This window comes from Diadema antillarum, unplaced genomic scaffold (assembly GCF_040938485.1).
Source record: "Diadema antillarum isolate AM-2024a unplaced genomic scaffold, OU_Dant_1.0 scf00000143, whole genome shotgun sequence".
In the NCBI taxonomy this organism is placed as follows: domain Eukaryota; kingdom Metazoa; phylum Echinodermata; class Echinoidea; order Diadematoida; family Diadematidae; genus Diadema; species Diadema antillarum.
Window position 1 is genome coordinate 339983 of NW_027271032.1, and position 15377 is coordinate 355359.

Genomic DNA, 15377 nt, shown 5'->3' on the forward strand with positions numbered 1-15377 from the left:
CAGTTTTACGAGGCAGGCTCAGAAATTTGTCATGCTTGTCAGTGATACAGCAAGTTTTGAAACACATTTCCTTTGAGGACTGGAGTTCTCTCACACCTCACATACAAGGAACTGCTTGCATCAAGGCTTCTTGTGGAATATATTGTACAAGTAACTATGACAAACATTGTAATATACCCAGTTGTGCATTTGAAGGTATGATTGAAGGTACAATGTAATGTACAGCATAAACAATCAGAGTACAGTAATTCCTAGATAGTTTTAGTCTAAGGAGGCCCTCACATTGAAGCGAAGTATTTGTGGTGAAATGAGTCTAGGATTGGCCACAAATAGCCTTGGACTCCCAACACACAAAGACCTGCGATGTCTCTAGGCCCCATCATAGTAGCTTATAAATAGGCTACTACGATGCGACGGCAGATAAAGAGAACCGCAAAACGCCTTTGTCTCTGGTCAATCCTGCTCTTCAAATATGAATATACGGCTTGTGATAAATGATCATGCTTCCCTTGTGACTGGCAAGTTGATGTTTTACGTCACACTTCATTACAAGTCATCTGTGACGTCCTCCTCTTGCTAATTGCATCTCTTTTTGCAGGGTACTATTTTGTTCTTCTTCTTCTTTCATGACTCATCCACGAGGCCGAGCTGCCCACGCTGGGGGGCTGCTCACAGAGCCAGCTAAGAATCATCAGCCGACGTTATGATGTCAAACGGGGAACTGCCGCTCATTTGTTGGGGGAAATCGTCCGCCGGGCAAGCTACGTGTACACCCCCACAATATTTGGCGCTTTAATTGAGCCCACGGTCTCTCTCCCTCATTTGTCTAAGACGAGGACCTTGTAAGAGTTGTACCCTTTGTGCGGGCTGGACAAAGAGGCTTATAGGGATCAAGCGAGAGCTAATTTCGAGATGGCAATGTGTCACACTCTCTGTACGTCACTAGACCCTGCCGAGGATTTGGGACTAATTTGAAAATTGTCTTCAATCTATTTTAAAGTGTGGGACTTCCATTCTGGCAGGTGTGATGACAACTATACGTATGAACATAAGATTTTTAAAGTTCACAACTTGCACCGTGAGTTCATTTTCTCCACGTGAGTGAACAAAGACATGCTTGTTGCGATGTCACTGAACTAACTAGTGTAACTACTTTGTACAGCATGATTGAAGAGGGTACAACACAATGTACAGTGCACATGATGCACTGTTCTTTTTAACTTCCTCTTTGAATGCAAGTGCAATCTTTATGGTATCTTACTCAGAAAAGTATTAACTTAAATAACAGATAGCAGGGTCTGTGGAAAGTTTTTAGAGTGCATGACAATGGGGCACAAGGGTCAATGTACAATGTACCACATACAGTGTTGCACAAACACAAAAAAAGCAGAAATTGAAAACCCTTTGAGGTGTTCTACATTCAACTGTCATCATGCAGGAAAACAATGACATATAAGTGGGGGGGGGGGGCAAAAAACCCAACAAAACAACAAAGTAGTAAACTTGCTTAAAACTTTAAATAGGTGGATCCTCACATATTTCTGCAAGTCATCACTTGAGATACAAAGTGTAGGGCTTTGTTCAGTCACTGCAGCAATGCATTTTTTTTTTCTTTTTGCCAGAACTCTGCAACAATGGGGTGAAGATGGTTTTGTGCCCGACCTAGATTTCATCCTGGGGAAACGAGGAAATTAAGTTGTTGAAAGAGACTGTGAGGTCTCAAGTTGTGGCATTCATGGTTTGCAATGTAATAAAGCCTTTTCCTCTGACCCAAGCGTCACTTCTATGTCCCCTAAACTTACCGCAAAGACTGACCGCTTTAACCATAGCCCAGTATCACAGCTGTGAGGTCCATCTCTACACTCTTGACACTAAACAACTTGGAAAGATAAAAGTACAAATTTGCATCTTGTACACGAGTGTATCCTAGCCTTTGCTATCCCGAGCTGTCTTTGACCCGGCTTGGATCATGAAAGTTAAAGCCCAGGAAGCTAAATGACAAGAGGGGAAGAGAATTATTATCAATGAAATATCAAATGCAGTACAATGTAGATGCCAAATATTTCACAGACATACTAATATTGCTTGTCAGAAATCAGAAGTTTTCAGACAATTTTACAGGTGGTTCATTTCACATGCAGACAAACCTATCGGCAGAACACAGTAACAACATGTTGTGGTCGGGAAAGACCACAAAGGAGAGAAAAAGGTCATAATTCTGTTGAATCAGGAGCTAACAGAGTGATTTCCAACTGAAATCATGAAATGGGCCTACAACTGTACATACTGTACTCATAGGTGTTCCAATTGTAAAATGTTTCTCCTCCCCTGATTGCCGCTGTACATGCCTACAATGTACTAGTTTGCCATCCAAGGAATGAAAGCAAATATTGTACTGCTTGCATGCTCTCAGCATTATACATACTAATGAAACTGCAGGTGTACAAAGTGTATACTGTACTTGCATGTACACATTATGTGTACATCAATATCTATGTAGTAGGCTAGGCATCTGCGTACAGCTGCTGCCTGCCCACAATGCATACAACTGTACACATTATACATCCATTACAAGGCTCTCATCGGTAGATTTGAATATTTTTGATCCCAACAATTTCACGAAACCCCCCCCCCACCCCCCAAAAAAAACAAACACAAAACTGTTGAATGTTCAGCATCTTTGTACAAAATGTGTACATCTGCAACTGAAACAGTACTTATACAATGTACACTGTACAATTGTAGATGAGATGCAGTCTCCAAGCCATCATTACACTTTACTATACAGTGCAACCGCGTTTTAACGAACGCGATTATCACGAAATTCCAGTTCTAACAAAATAAAAATTCAGGCCCCAACATTATCCTCTCTTTGTTTTTTATTGTTTATTTGTTCGTTTATGATGAAATTTCAATGATATACAATGTATAACAAAAGAAAACTGCCAGTCCTGAGTCCACTGTACTGTAAATATGATTGCTAGAGATCTAATGCCAACGTCTCTCCCACTATGAGGAGAGTTTCTGGCAAAGGCCCTCTCATTATACTTTATACAAATTGTAGATCATTGTAAATACCACGTAATTATCAGAAAAGGGAGAAATTGGGTAGGAGGAAGTCTATCAATCAGAAGAGATCTCTTCAAAGAAGCCCTTGGATGTTTCACACTCATAGCCCATTAACAAATCTGGCAGTAAGTCCAATCGATCAATGTCCATTTTGCCCATCCTAGGTCCAATTACGGAACTCATCAAGGTCTATCATTTCCCAAATCAGGGTAAACAGGGTCACTGGCATAAATCAAGACATTGTTCAATCCTAGCACCATTGTGATTTTGTTTGCCCAATGGGTTGAATGTTGTCATGACTTTGTATTGTATCACTTTTCCCAATTGTGTATCATATAAAGGGAAGCTCTTCAGTTCTATTGGAATGCACTTGCCCATTCTACCCCAAAAAATGTACAGTACAAAGGCATTACAAATTCAACAATTGTATCTACATGTAAGACTCCCTCAAAATCAATCTATTGATTAAATGCAAAACAGACACATTTGGTCTACCAAATGCACACATTTAATAAGTTTCCATCAAAAACCACATAAGCCACAAGGCACATGAGAGAGTTGCAAAAAACATGCATTCTGTAATCTAAATTTCATACAGTGTACAATTTATGTATCATCCCTTTCCACTATTAAAAGGCAGAAGTCTGTTTTGTATAATGGTACCAATTCTTGCAATGCTCTTGATCCCAGATTAAGGTTGTTAATATTAAAATGCTTATACGTACATTCAAATGATTTCTCTCATTTATTGGCCTTTAGATAAGTCAATATTGTGTATTGGTCCAACTGTTTTGTTTGCCTTGCCTCTCTCTATTTTGTCAGTATTTATACTCTCTAATTTACTACTATGGTGCTATGTTGTGCATACACTATTTTTGATACTGAATGCATTTTGCCTGTGTTTTGTTTTCAATCTTAGAAGATCACTTTTATCAAGCCTTTCTTCGTAATTTGACTGGCACATTATGTACAATTTACAGGTTTCTATTACAATGTCATTATCTACCAGGTATACTTGCTAATAACTCAAACATACAGCATGTAGGCCCTAATTGAATTGGAATTGAATCCTACAACACTTTGCGATTATCTTTATGAAAACAGCTCCCTGTCAATAAAAAAAATTGTACAAAATAAAACAAACAAATAAAAAAAAACATTAGATTTTGGCAGTCAATCTCTGGCCACTGCTCGTGGGAAATTTTCATGTTGAGAATGTACACATGTAATTCACCTTGGTATACTATGAGTAACCACAGAAGGGGAGCTAAACTTGTGTGTGTACAAATATACCATGATACAGCCACTGTGGTGAAACCAATACACTTCCAAGGTTAGTTTTAACGACCCAGTAGTGTGGGTAGCCCAATGAATCAATCTTCGGCTGCGTTTACACGTGTACAACTTGAGAGAGAGAATCATGTTTCAAAATGTGTTTGGAATGGTGTTTGCCAAACATGGTTTGAAACGCGATTCTTGGGGTGCCACGTTTATCTAGTACCGGTACCCATCATCAAACTGCAATTCAAGTGTTGTCACTGCGCAGGCTGCTTTGTGTAGTTCAACCCGAGAAGCAGCTCTGGTCAACTGAGGCCTGTGTTGTAACCTGTGGGGTGTACATACAATGTACTGCACATGGAAGGTGACCTTGGCAGCTCGAAGAAATGCGTTTCAAAAGAGCAATGCGTTTATCTACTCTCAGAAAGACAATTATGGTCTCAAAAGCGTTTCAAATCACCCTTTGAATGACACTTCAAATTGGTGTTTTGAAACGTGTTTGAAAACACAGTTCCATTTATCTACATTGTATCATCCAAAAATGCCTCAAACGCGTTTAGGATCTTGATTCTGCCTTGACCGCAGAAATTTTGTAGATATTTAAATGCACCCTTCATTTGATGCCCACTGGAGTACATTCGAAAACCACGAGTATTCACGTCAGTACAAAATTTGTGCATCGAAGCATGCGCTTATCAGTGACCATCGACTCCAGTCAATATTCTTCAGCTGTGTGTGTGTGTGTACATACATGTACTCTAAATAAATAAAGCTGTACACATTCGTTACAGGGATTCTCTAATTCAAATACTGGCATACTTTGTATGCGTGCTGGGCCAGCCTTTGCACTTGATGGTATTGCCACAATACTGTGCAGGGGTCTTTAATTCAGTACTCTCCGCATAATCGGGAAGGCTCAGGCAGAGCGTTTCTTACCCGATTAAGCGGAGTACCCAATTAACAGAAGAACACGTCTCATTCACAATTGACACACACAATGTGTATGTACACACATGCATTGTATGCTTAACACGCGTGCTTGCAATGCACATTTTACATGCATACTGTATACGCTATATATTTCGCGGGGGTTTTATTTTCGCGAATTTCGCGAGTCGGGAGCTATTCGCGAAATTAACAACACGCGAAAATATTACCTTCCAAAATGAATCCCTTGCCTTGATGATACAAACATTTCAGTACTAGTATACCATGTCACGGCTTACGTCCACGTCTACTTACGAATACTGTAGAGAGCCAATCCGTTATCGCAAGTGGACCACTCGTCAGAAATCTAGCGCGATGGACTTAACCACTTCAAAAATGTTGAATTCTAACTTACTAGTTCGCAGAGTTTGACAAGTCTTTTTCATGCAGTGTATAACTAGTATCATTCTTATTTGCTAGTAAGTTGAAAATTCACACTTTCTTTGCCACTTCATATTTCTCTGGTCCCCCAATCGCGAATTTAACCACTCGCGAAAATGTGTGACAGCGGCAATTCGCGAAAATTTATGTACGCGAAAATTATAGCGTATACAGTATTACATATACCTTACACTTGCTCAGTCACGAGCAATATTATGGGCAAATATGTCTGCAGAAAACTTTGTCGTTTGACTATAGACTCCTCGCTAACACGCAGGCGTTTTCCGAAATGAACACATCTCTTTGCGTGCACTAGTCATGTAGAACCTCGGGTTACTTTTCGATGAAGTGACTGGGGAAAAGAAAAAATATGGAGCTGGTGAATGGCCTGTTGCAAACTTCTCGTATTGTGAATGTTGTTGCAGAGCAAGGGAGGAGCGCAAGTGTGTTCAACTCCTGTCTGTCTATGCAGTTGTGAGTGCCAGCTACATGTGTAATGTTCGTTTACATACTAGGTGGCAAGGCGCAGTACTGGTACATGTGTGTTCATGTTTAATCACTCCCCAAATGATCGGTCTTCTTTGCAAAACAAGCAGAGAATGCGATAAGCCGTGGAAAATTTGACATTCATGATTTCTTAAAAGTTTTTATCTGCAATAAAATGTGGGTAGAAGTTAGATAAGAAGAGAATTATTTACCCATTTATGCGGAGAGGTAACCCGATTACCAGGTAATTTTAATGTGCATTGGAACTGATTTTGACATTACTACCCAATTAAACGGAGTAACCGTTTAAGCGATACCCGATTACGCGGAGAGTACTGTATCAACAAGAGCATGAGAGTGGACCATTAGTGAGAGAGTGTGATAAACTGGTTGGCCATTCATCCAATCATAGAGCTTACATTTTGGCTTTTGAACAAGGTGAAGTGACATACACAACATACGAGCCATTATTAATGGCTGTGCCTACTGTACAGTAGTACATATTGTAGGTACTTGGATGACAGTGACACTGGGCTGGCCATATGAACTGGTTTTAAATGTAATGAAGCACTCTGGTATTAAGTGCAAGGAGGCATTACTGATACTGTGTTAGGGGATCAAGAGCATCTGATGTCTGCAGCGATGCAAGAAACAGGAGAGTGAAAGTTGAGTGCTTGATCGCTGGGTTTTCCATTACAGAAGTGTAACTCTCACTTCATGATGAACACCATCATATACATGTAGTTACGTACTTAAAGGGATACACTATACAGTGCGTATCAAAAAAAAGGTAATCTGAATTTCGAGGACTACATGTACCATTTCATAATTGTCAGCTTTGGAGAGCGCAACGTTAATTGTGTGGAAAGAAGAACTCTTCTTCTTTCCATTGATACCTAATTATGTTAACAAATGTCGTGCATGACTGAGCACATGGACTTTACAGACAACAATGACAAATTGCACTTTTTCCAAGTTCGAGTGTTATCATGAAGGAACAATGCATGTCTCACTGAACGGATGTGATCTGTCAATGAAAGTGGTAACATTATAACAGGCTCTCATGACTGCAGGTTTGTGTTTAGGGTTTCTTCTCACCCTCTATGGTCTGTAACCTTCGACATGGCCACTGTTGTTGATAACTTGGTCACTCCCACAAAGGCTAAACCATTATCCATTTTCTCTCTTCATATTCAAGACATTGTTTGGCGCTGCAAGCTACATGTATGTGTTGAATATGGACAGTGAAAAATGGACTGTGTGGGTTGGCCTCAGTAGGAGTGACCACGTTATCGGACAGGTGGTCATGTTAAAGGTTATGAACCATAAAATGTCTAAACCTTATACACAAACCCTAAACACAAACCTGCATTCGTACAGGCTGGCCTATTATTTTGGCCACTTTCATTGACAGATCTCATCCATGCAGAGGGACATGCATTGTTCCTTCACAATTACATGCAAACTTGGAAAAAGTGCAATTTTTCATTGTTGTCTTTAAAGTTCATGTGCTCAGTCATGCATGACACTTATCAGCATAATTAGGTATCAATGGAAAGATGAAGAATTTTTCTTTCCTAACAACTAAGACTGCACTCTCCAGAGCAGACAGTTATGAAATGTTAGCCCTCCAAAGATGGATTACCTTCTTTTTTCTTTTTTCTTTTTTGATACGCTCTGTACAGTGAAGATAGTTGTAAACTTCCAAAGAGTAATGGTATCTATAAACAGAACAGTGAAAGATAAATCTCTTGCAATTAAAAAAAAAAAAAAAGTTTTCCTGCATTTAAGTATCATGTGCACCAGGAAACGAATTACAATCCTTTTCCTAGAGTGTACATTTGTACACAATAAACTCATTGACATGAAATTCATCTGACACCAAGTACTCAAAATGTGAATTCTGAATGCTTGTTTACATGGTCCTATAATACATATTGATCCCTTTATGTAAGATGTGATGATTTGCAACTACAGTAGGTGTACATACAGTGTACAAGTACAAACATCTATTCAATGAATTCAAAGCAAACATTTGACTTTGCTTCATATTTACACACAATGTAATCTTGTCAAACATGTAAACATTTAAGAAAAATGAAAAAGTTAAACCTCTTCAACATTTGGAATAAAGAACATGCAGCACCAAAACGCTTCATGCTACAAAGAACATGACACTGCATAATGACATGGCTATGAAGCATGTTGGAATGACAATGACTACAGTAGTTGATGGATCATGTCAGTATCTGGAGTAATAATGTTGATGGCACCATCCAGTGGGGTGATATAATTTATATAAAGAACACTCAATGTCATTTCAAATTCATGCAACATAAAGAATTATCATCTATATACGACGTTTTAGCGGCGCATTAAAAACGCGTATTGTAGTCCGCTCAATTTTTACCGTTCAATATCAGAGCTTATTGAACGAATCGCATAGACCAACGTATTAATTCCCCATAGGCTACCGTTGTTACTTGCCGTTCAAGATCACACGATATTCAATTCTGTCTCGTTTATTGCGTCAGCGCTTGCTGAATGCGCAAACGCTTGCTACTAGTGCGCGTCATTTTGTTACATTTTTCACAAGCGCGCAAACATCTTGCTAGTTGATTGTTTCATACGCAGTTTTAGGGGCTTCCCCTTTACAGCGCTGGGATGGGACTGCCGAGTCAACTTCAAAGACGAGTAGAAGCCGGGTAATTTTGTGCAGTTTATGCTTGCTCTGCTTGATTGTATAGATGATAATAATTATATTGGATGGCCTTGATTCATGGAAAACCAGGGAATATTGCACTCGTTAGGGTCAATATTGCACTCATCTTCGATTCGTGCAATATTGGCCCTAACTCATGCAATATCCCCTGGTATCCCATTCATAGCCATCCAATATAATATAAATATCTACCCGAGTATGAGGGTTTATCTGGCAGATAATTGTACTCATTTTTCAAAGTTACTTTCTCTCTCCACACTTACACTGTAATTCAAAAGAAATTCCTGCTAAATTCAATGATACATTATCTGTCTCACAAATTTCCTTTTTCATGATCAAACATATTTCTTTCTTAGATATCTGCTGTTGTCTTTTTTTTTTTAATCCACAGGGAATAATTTTCCTGGTATCGCATCGCAATTTGCTATGCCTTCTTACACCACTGCTACACAAACTAACTTTTGTGTAGCAGTTTTCTTACATAGAAGTGTACAGGATATCATTGCAGGCAAATTTTTCATCAGCTGAAATTGCCAATCAAATTTGAGTTTGAAAATTATTCCCTGATCTAAAATATTGTTCCCAACTACCAAGGTAACAACCCACAGTCTCAGACAGAGTTGCATATCATGTACAAGATGTTGTGGGATTTCTGCCAACTCTATCAGCTCTAATCATGGACATATGTAGGTCCATGCTCTAATGCGCGTCATCCACTCTTAACCAAGAACAAAATACCACATAAATGAGTAGTGGCTAGGAAATCTTCCCCCGAGAATAATTTTGTGCCGCCCACTCTCCTTCCTTCTTCACTTCATAGAATGTACTTTCTGAAGTGTAGACTTCATGCATGACATAGATCTGCTTTCATTGTTGATACACTGGCAGTGTTTTGACTTTGCTCTTTAATACAACACTCCTTCCTGGCTACAACACTTTTTCTCTGCTAAAACACTATATTTCTCTGCTACAACAGTACACTCCTCTGCCATTAACATTTCTCCTGTGCTACAACACTCCTCTGCTACAATACTCCTTCTTTCTATGCTACAATATTATACTCCTTCCCTGCTGCCTGTTACAACACTCTTTTTCTGCTACAGCACTTCTCTGCTACAACACTCCTTCTCTGCTACAACACTCTTCCCTGCTGAATGCTACAACATTTCTTCTCTGCTACAACACTCTTCCCTGCTAAATGCTACAACATTTCTTCTCTGCTACAACACTCTTCCCTCCTGAATGCTACAACATTTCTTCTCTGCTACAACACTCTTCTGCTATACCTAATATTCCTTCCCTGCTACAACCTATGGTCCTTTTCTGCTCTTTCTCGGCATCTAGAAAAAATTCTTCAGTGACGGCTCCAGGCTTCACAGATTTAAAATAGTATTGATCATTGCTTCTCAACTGCAAATTCTGCGTTGCACACATACACACACACACACACACACAAATAACGTAAACAAAGTCATCTATCCACAATCTACATATGTGAAATACAATGTGGTAGGTGTTGCTAGGTAACGTTGCCTTCGTTGTCTTCTCTGCGCATCATGCAGTCTGTAGTAATGCCAGGGTGCGTGCATGTGCTTACATGTAACTTATTATGACATCACAAAAGAAGTTTGCTAAAGCCGTCATCCCCCTCAGCCGAATCATGAGCCGAACTGTGATCGGACCACTGACTACAGTGGATCGGACTTCTTCGGACTCGGGGAAATGGGCCAAAGCGTAAGCGCTAAAGAGGAGTCGATAGCATAGGTCTCTATAGGAAACTTGCGCCGTGCGCCCGCGTACGCATTTGACTAAACCACGGGATCATGTGCCTTTAAACGCTTCCATTGTCCGATCCCCCCATCCCCCCCCCCACCACAACCCCCCCCCCCCCAAAAAAAAAAGAAAGAAAGAAAGAAAGAAAGAGAAGTGTGGTTTTTCTTATCTATTTTTTTTTTTTTGGGGGGGGGGGGCAAGCCTGTCTTCATGTCCATTATCCCATTTGGAACACCACTGGATTGTGTTTTTCTTGTATTTAGGAACTGTGGTCTTATAGTCACAGCGAAGAATCTGTCCATTCCATTTCTTAAGAGAAACCTTAATTTGCAATGTCAATTGGTCTTTGGGGTAGTGATTAATTGCACTTCTTTGCTTCATGTATACTTACTGTAGAACACAAACCTGTTTAATATAACTACAGCTAATACCTTTTAAAACAAAACAAAACAAAACAATGACTTTAAATAGTGCTTTTATGTTATAGCTGTCTACCCCTGTCTTTTATTCTTCTCTTTGGTACAGTTATATTCTTCTCCAGTACCTTAGTGCACTGTGTAGGATGCCATTAGTAGCTTTAATCGTCACTACAACTTAGTGTAAGGGGGACAAGAACATGTGGTTGAGGGAGGAAAGCAGAGCAGGATGTTAAAATTAAACAGAGATACATGCACTCTGACTTGTTTGCAGTGGTATGCTACACCATGCCAATACACATAGCTTGCAAGCCACTGTTGTACACTCATGTCATACTAGCTGTTGTCCAATTATCATCAAGATTGCACAGAATGCAATTTCACCCCCCCCCCCCCACCAAAAAATAAAAAAATAAAAAAACAAAAAAAAATAATAACAATAAAGATGTATCTAGGCAAAGTTCACTATTCATCATAGGAGCTTAAGTTTGGAAAAGAGTAACCTGGCAATAAAAATGCACTTCAACAAAGTAAATTAAAATCCACTTACAAATGTACATTGGGATATACATATACAGGATGTTGTCCACATATCCACATTCATGTCAACAGCTTGGAACCATTTCTAATGATTTTCAACAAGTTTTGAAGTTCCGTGAAAATGGCTAGTCCCAACAGATGGAGTAATTTTGTGAATAACATGGGAACAAGTTTTGTTTGTTTTGTTTGTGGCGTGTCACTTATGAATAACAATTCACAGCTTCTTTGGAGATTGTTAGGATTTTGCTGTCAAAATTTATCTAGAACTTATTGTGGCTGAAAGATGAGTAACCAATCTTCCTCCCACTTTTCTTTAAGTAATAACCTGGCACAAACCTATTCATGTCAACTTGTTGACTAGTTTTAAGCACTACAAGTCTCCATCATTCTTAATTGGCAATTACATGAATTCCTTGAGTTTATCTCAATGTCTTCACTACAAAATGCGTACTCCTTTCAGTTGTACGGGGGGGGGGGGGGGGGGGGAATGGTTGAAAATGTCTGAACTCTTGTGTCACAATGCATATCCATACACGTGTACAACTTGTTAACACCAAAATGCACCATCAATTTTGCCCACATTTCTAGAATATTTTTGACAGATGTCTTAAATTCAGTGTACATTGCATAAGTCACAGCAGGCAGGTAGGAGTGTTTTGTCTAGTGTTGGCTCTAACTTCTGTTCTAATGGAACTCACTTTCTTCAACTTGAGATACATACAAGTTTAAATTTGACAGTAATAAAGTAGCACTAAAAGTAGACTGACTGTCTAGAGACTAGAGTGCTTCATAGTCTTAATCAAGGCATCAAAGTGGCTGAATCAGTAATCATTTTTGACAAGACGTCTTGATTGATAGATGTGGCCACAAAATGTACATGTTGTACTGCACGATTGCCTCATTGAACCCAGTGGAATGTGTTGTAGATCTAGAACTGTATGTAAATTTATTTTTTTTTTAATAGGAGAGTTTTGTTCAAAATTGCCATGTGATAATCACACTTTGACCAGGATAAAGTAAAGAATGTACAGTGTGTGTGTGTGTGTGTGTGTGTATGGGGGGGGGGGGAGGGGGTTCTACTGTATACATTGTATAGTGTGAAATCAAACATACAATTACATAATGTATGTTGCAGTAAAAGAATTAGGGTCTATACATCGTATTACATGTACATGTAACGATGTATGTTCATGGCACTAAAGACCAGTTCTAGAGTCTCTTGTCAAAAGGACATTAAGATGATGAGGACGAGTCCCGAGTATACTCGGGCAGGTATCTATGGGAAATGCGTGTTGTAGCAAAATCAGTCAGTTCTCAATGCTTGACAATGGGTCCATGTTTGCAGTAAACTGTGGGAAACAAGACTTTCTTTAATGTGCCCCGTACTATACTTATTTTGTCATACCACTCTACACTACCCTTGCTAGCTTTCAATATGTACTGATGTATGCTGCCCCACCACTTGCCAAATATGTGTGTGTGCGTGCATCCAGGGGGGGGGGGGGGGGGTGGAGAGACAAGGTAAAATATTTTTCCAAAGTACTGTGGAAGTGGATATATTTTCGCACAACTAATTTTTCGCGCTTGGCTGGTTAAGAAGAGTTTCGCGTGTTTTTAATTCTGCGGAATCAAGACATTAACTAGTGGAACGTTATGCCAAGCAAAACTATTCGTGTGCTTTATTTTGGGGGCTAGCTTCGGGTTGCGCGAAATGCACAAAAATTTCAATATCGTGAAAATTTCCACTTTTACAGTAAGTACATCATACATATGATGTAGCTTCATATCATATTATAATTCATGCTTACATGTATGCTGCATTAAACCCAGATCCCTAAGCTACTGTCAATGTAATATTTAGCTTTCCCCAAAAGAATTTTATTGAAAAACTTTGCCTCATTTACAGTTTGGTATCAAAATGTATCCAGAGATGCCAAGTTCAAAAAATGTTTATGCGTGAGATTTTCATGACTCGGCATTTTCAGCGCGGGCGCATGCGCGCCAGCAAGGGAGCAAAGCGACTGAGCAGGATGAAGGTGTGGGGGGAAGGGTGTGGGAGGGGGTCCCCCCCCCCCTCCCAGAGTAGGGAGCTCCTTCAATTTTTAGCTCTTAATGGTGCGATCTAGTGCATATCTAAGTGACTATTTTTTACTTACTTTGAACGACAAAAGGAAAATATACCTTCAATTGCAACTATCACTTTAATCCTTTGAGCTATGCTCCCGCTGCGTGAGAAAAATGAGTGAGATGGACCCTAAATAAAATGCGCGAGTCTCATGCAGAATGCGTGAGACTTGGTAGCTCTGGGTATCATTGACATAGAAACTGCATTATCTGCCCACCAGGCCTAGATCTATGTCCCGTAAAATTATTTTTGATAGAACTTGACTGAATTGATATGGGATGTAAAATTTATGTTATCATATCTTTACATGGTTCCTGGGCCTTGCTCACCCTCCCAACACCACTGCATTGGCTACACTTTGTCTTTGAGTTTGCTAGTGCTCGTACAAATGTAGCATAATAAATATCTCGAAAATGAAATGTCATATTACTCATAACACTGTGGAGTGGTGAACTGCTCATTCATCCCCTCCAAACCAAGCCGCTAGCCGGTCGGTAAGATCATGCCACAAAGGCAATAAGGGCTCGGCACTAGCAGCCTGCGCTGCGACGACGTCTGCGTCATCCTGGACGGACGTCGACGGGACCCAAGGGTGGTACAGCTACACGCCTACTTGCGGATCGGCCAACTTTTCAGTCACAGCAAGGTGCACTGCTGGTTAGAATCATAGTGTCAAGATTACATAATCCATCAAGTTGAACAATGCTACTTACCCCAAGAAGACACAACTTTATTTCACGCATAGCCATAGTTGTTGTTGGATTTCCTTAGACCATCCTACGTTACAGTATACAGCGATCATTTCACAGAAACCTCGACTTGTTGCAGAAGAGAAACTCCATACTAATGCTAAGCAATGATTGCCACTGAAACTTAGCCTAGCTAGCTATATAGCCTGCACACCACACGGCAATGCGAAAGCAGCGATTCGAATACGCTGAGCAGCTATCTCTAAAAAGTGTGTAAACTCTGAGCCGCCGAGCGTACAGACGAGAATAGGCAAAGGAAAGTTTCGACACATCCGCTGGCTTGCAAGGCTAATCTGGGAATACTAGGTAGCTGGGAAGTTGAAGGCTATGCACAGTCCCACTAACTTGTTGGATCCATTCCGACTGCATGAGTAATGATGCATACATACGTCATCGTATCACCCTTTGTTGCAGTCTTGACTCACTAACGTGCAGGGAAAGAAGGCCTAGTTTGATGTCATCTGACAGCGACCATTTCTGACAGTTCAGTGATCTTTCGTTTCTGCCATCTCCATTCGGACTTTCCCACTGATTTTAGTATCTTTAGGCGCAGGCAGTTAATCATTCAAGTTTACACCATGGTTTAAAAAGAAAGCGAATATGATGCAATGATCGCGACTTATGTTTGTTGTTCTTCTATATATTTCAATAGACCAAGTTATCCCTCTAAAACTTCCCATACTACTCCACACCGAGTTCATATTATCTTTTATTGATATAGAAAATAACACTCAGACGATCAGAATAACAGAGGTTTCTCTTCATCTTAATCTGACCCAAAAGAAAATTATGGAATGTCAAAAACTCGTGGATATATATATATATATATATTATATATATATAGTATATAT

General features: G+C 39.8%; 1 protein-coding gene across 1 annotated transcript in view; it reads right to left on the reverse strand.

The window, feature by feature from the left end:
* Positions 1 to 14631, reverse strand: part of LOC139721447 (ras-related protein Rab-22A-like) — a 38467-nt gene extending 23836 nt beyond the window's left edge. Inside the window, exon 1 of the mRNA XM_071632762.1 lies at positions 14491 to 14631. Within this exon, the coding sequence (XP_071488863.1) occupies positions 14491 to 14526 (36 nt within the window). The 5' untranslated portion in view covers positions 14527 to 14631. The remainder of the gene's footprint in view (positions 1 to 14490) is intronic.
* Between the last annotated feature and the right edge of the window lie 746 nt (positions 14632 to 15377).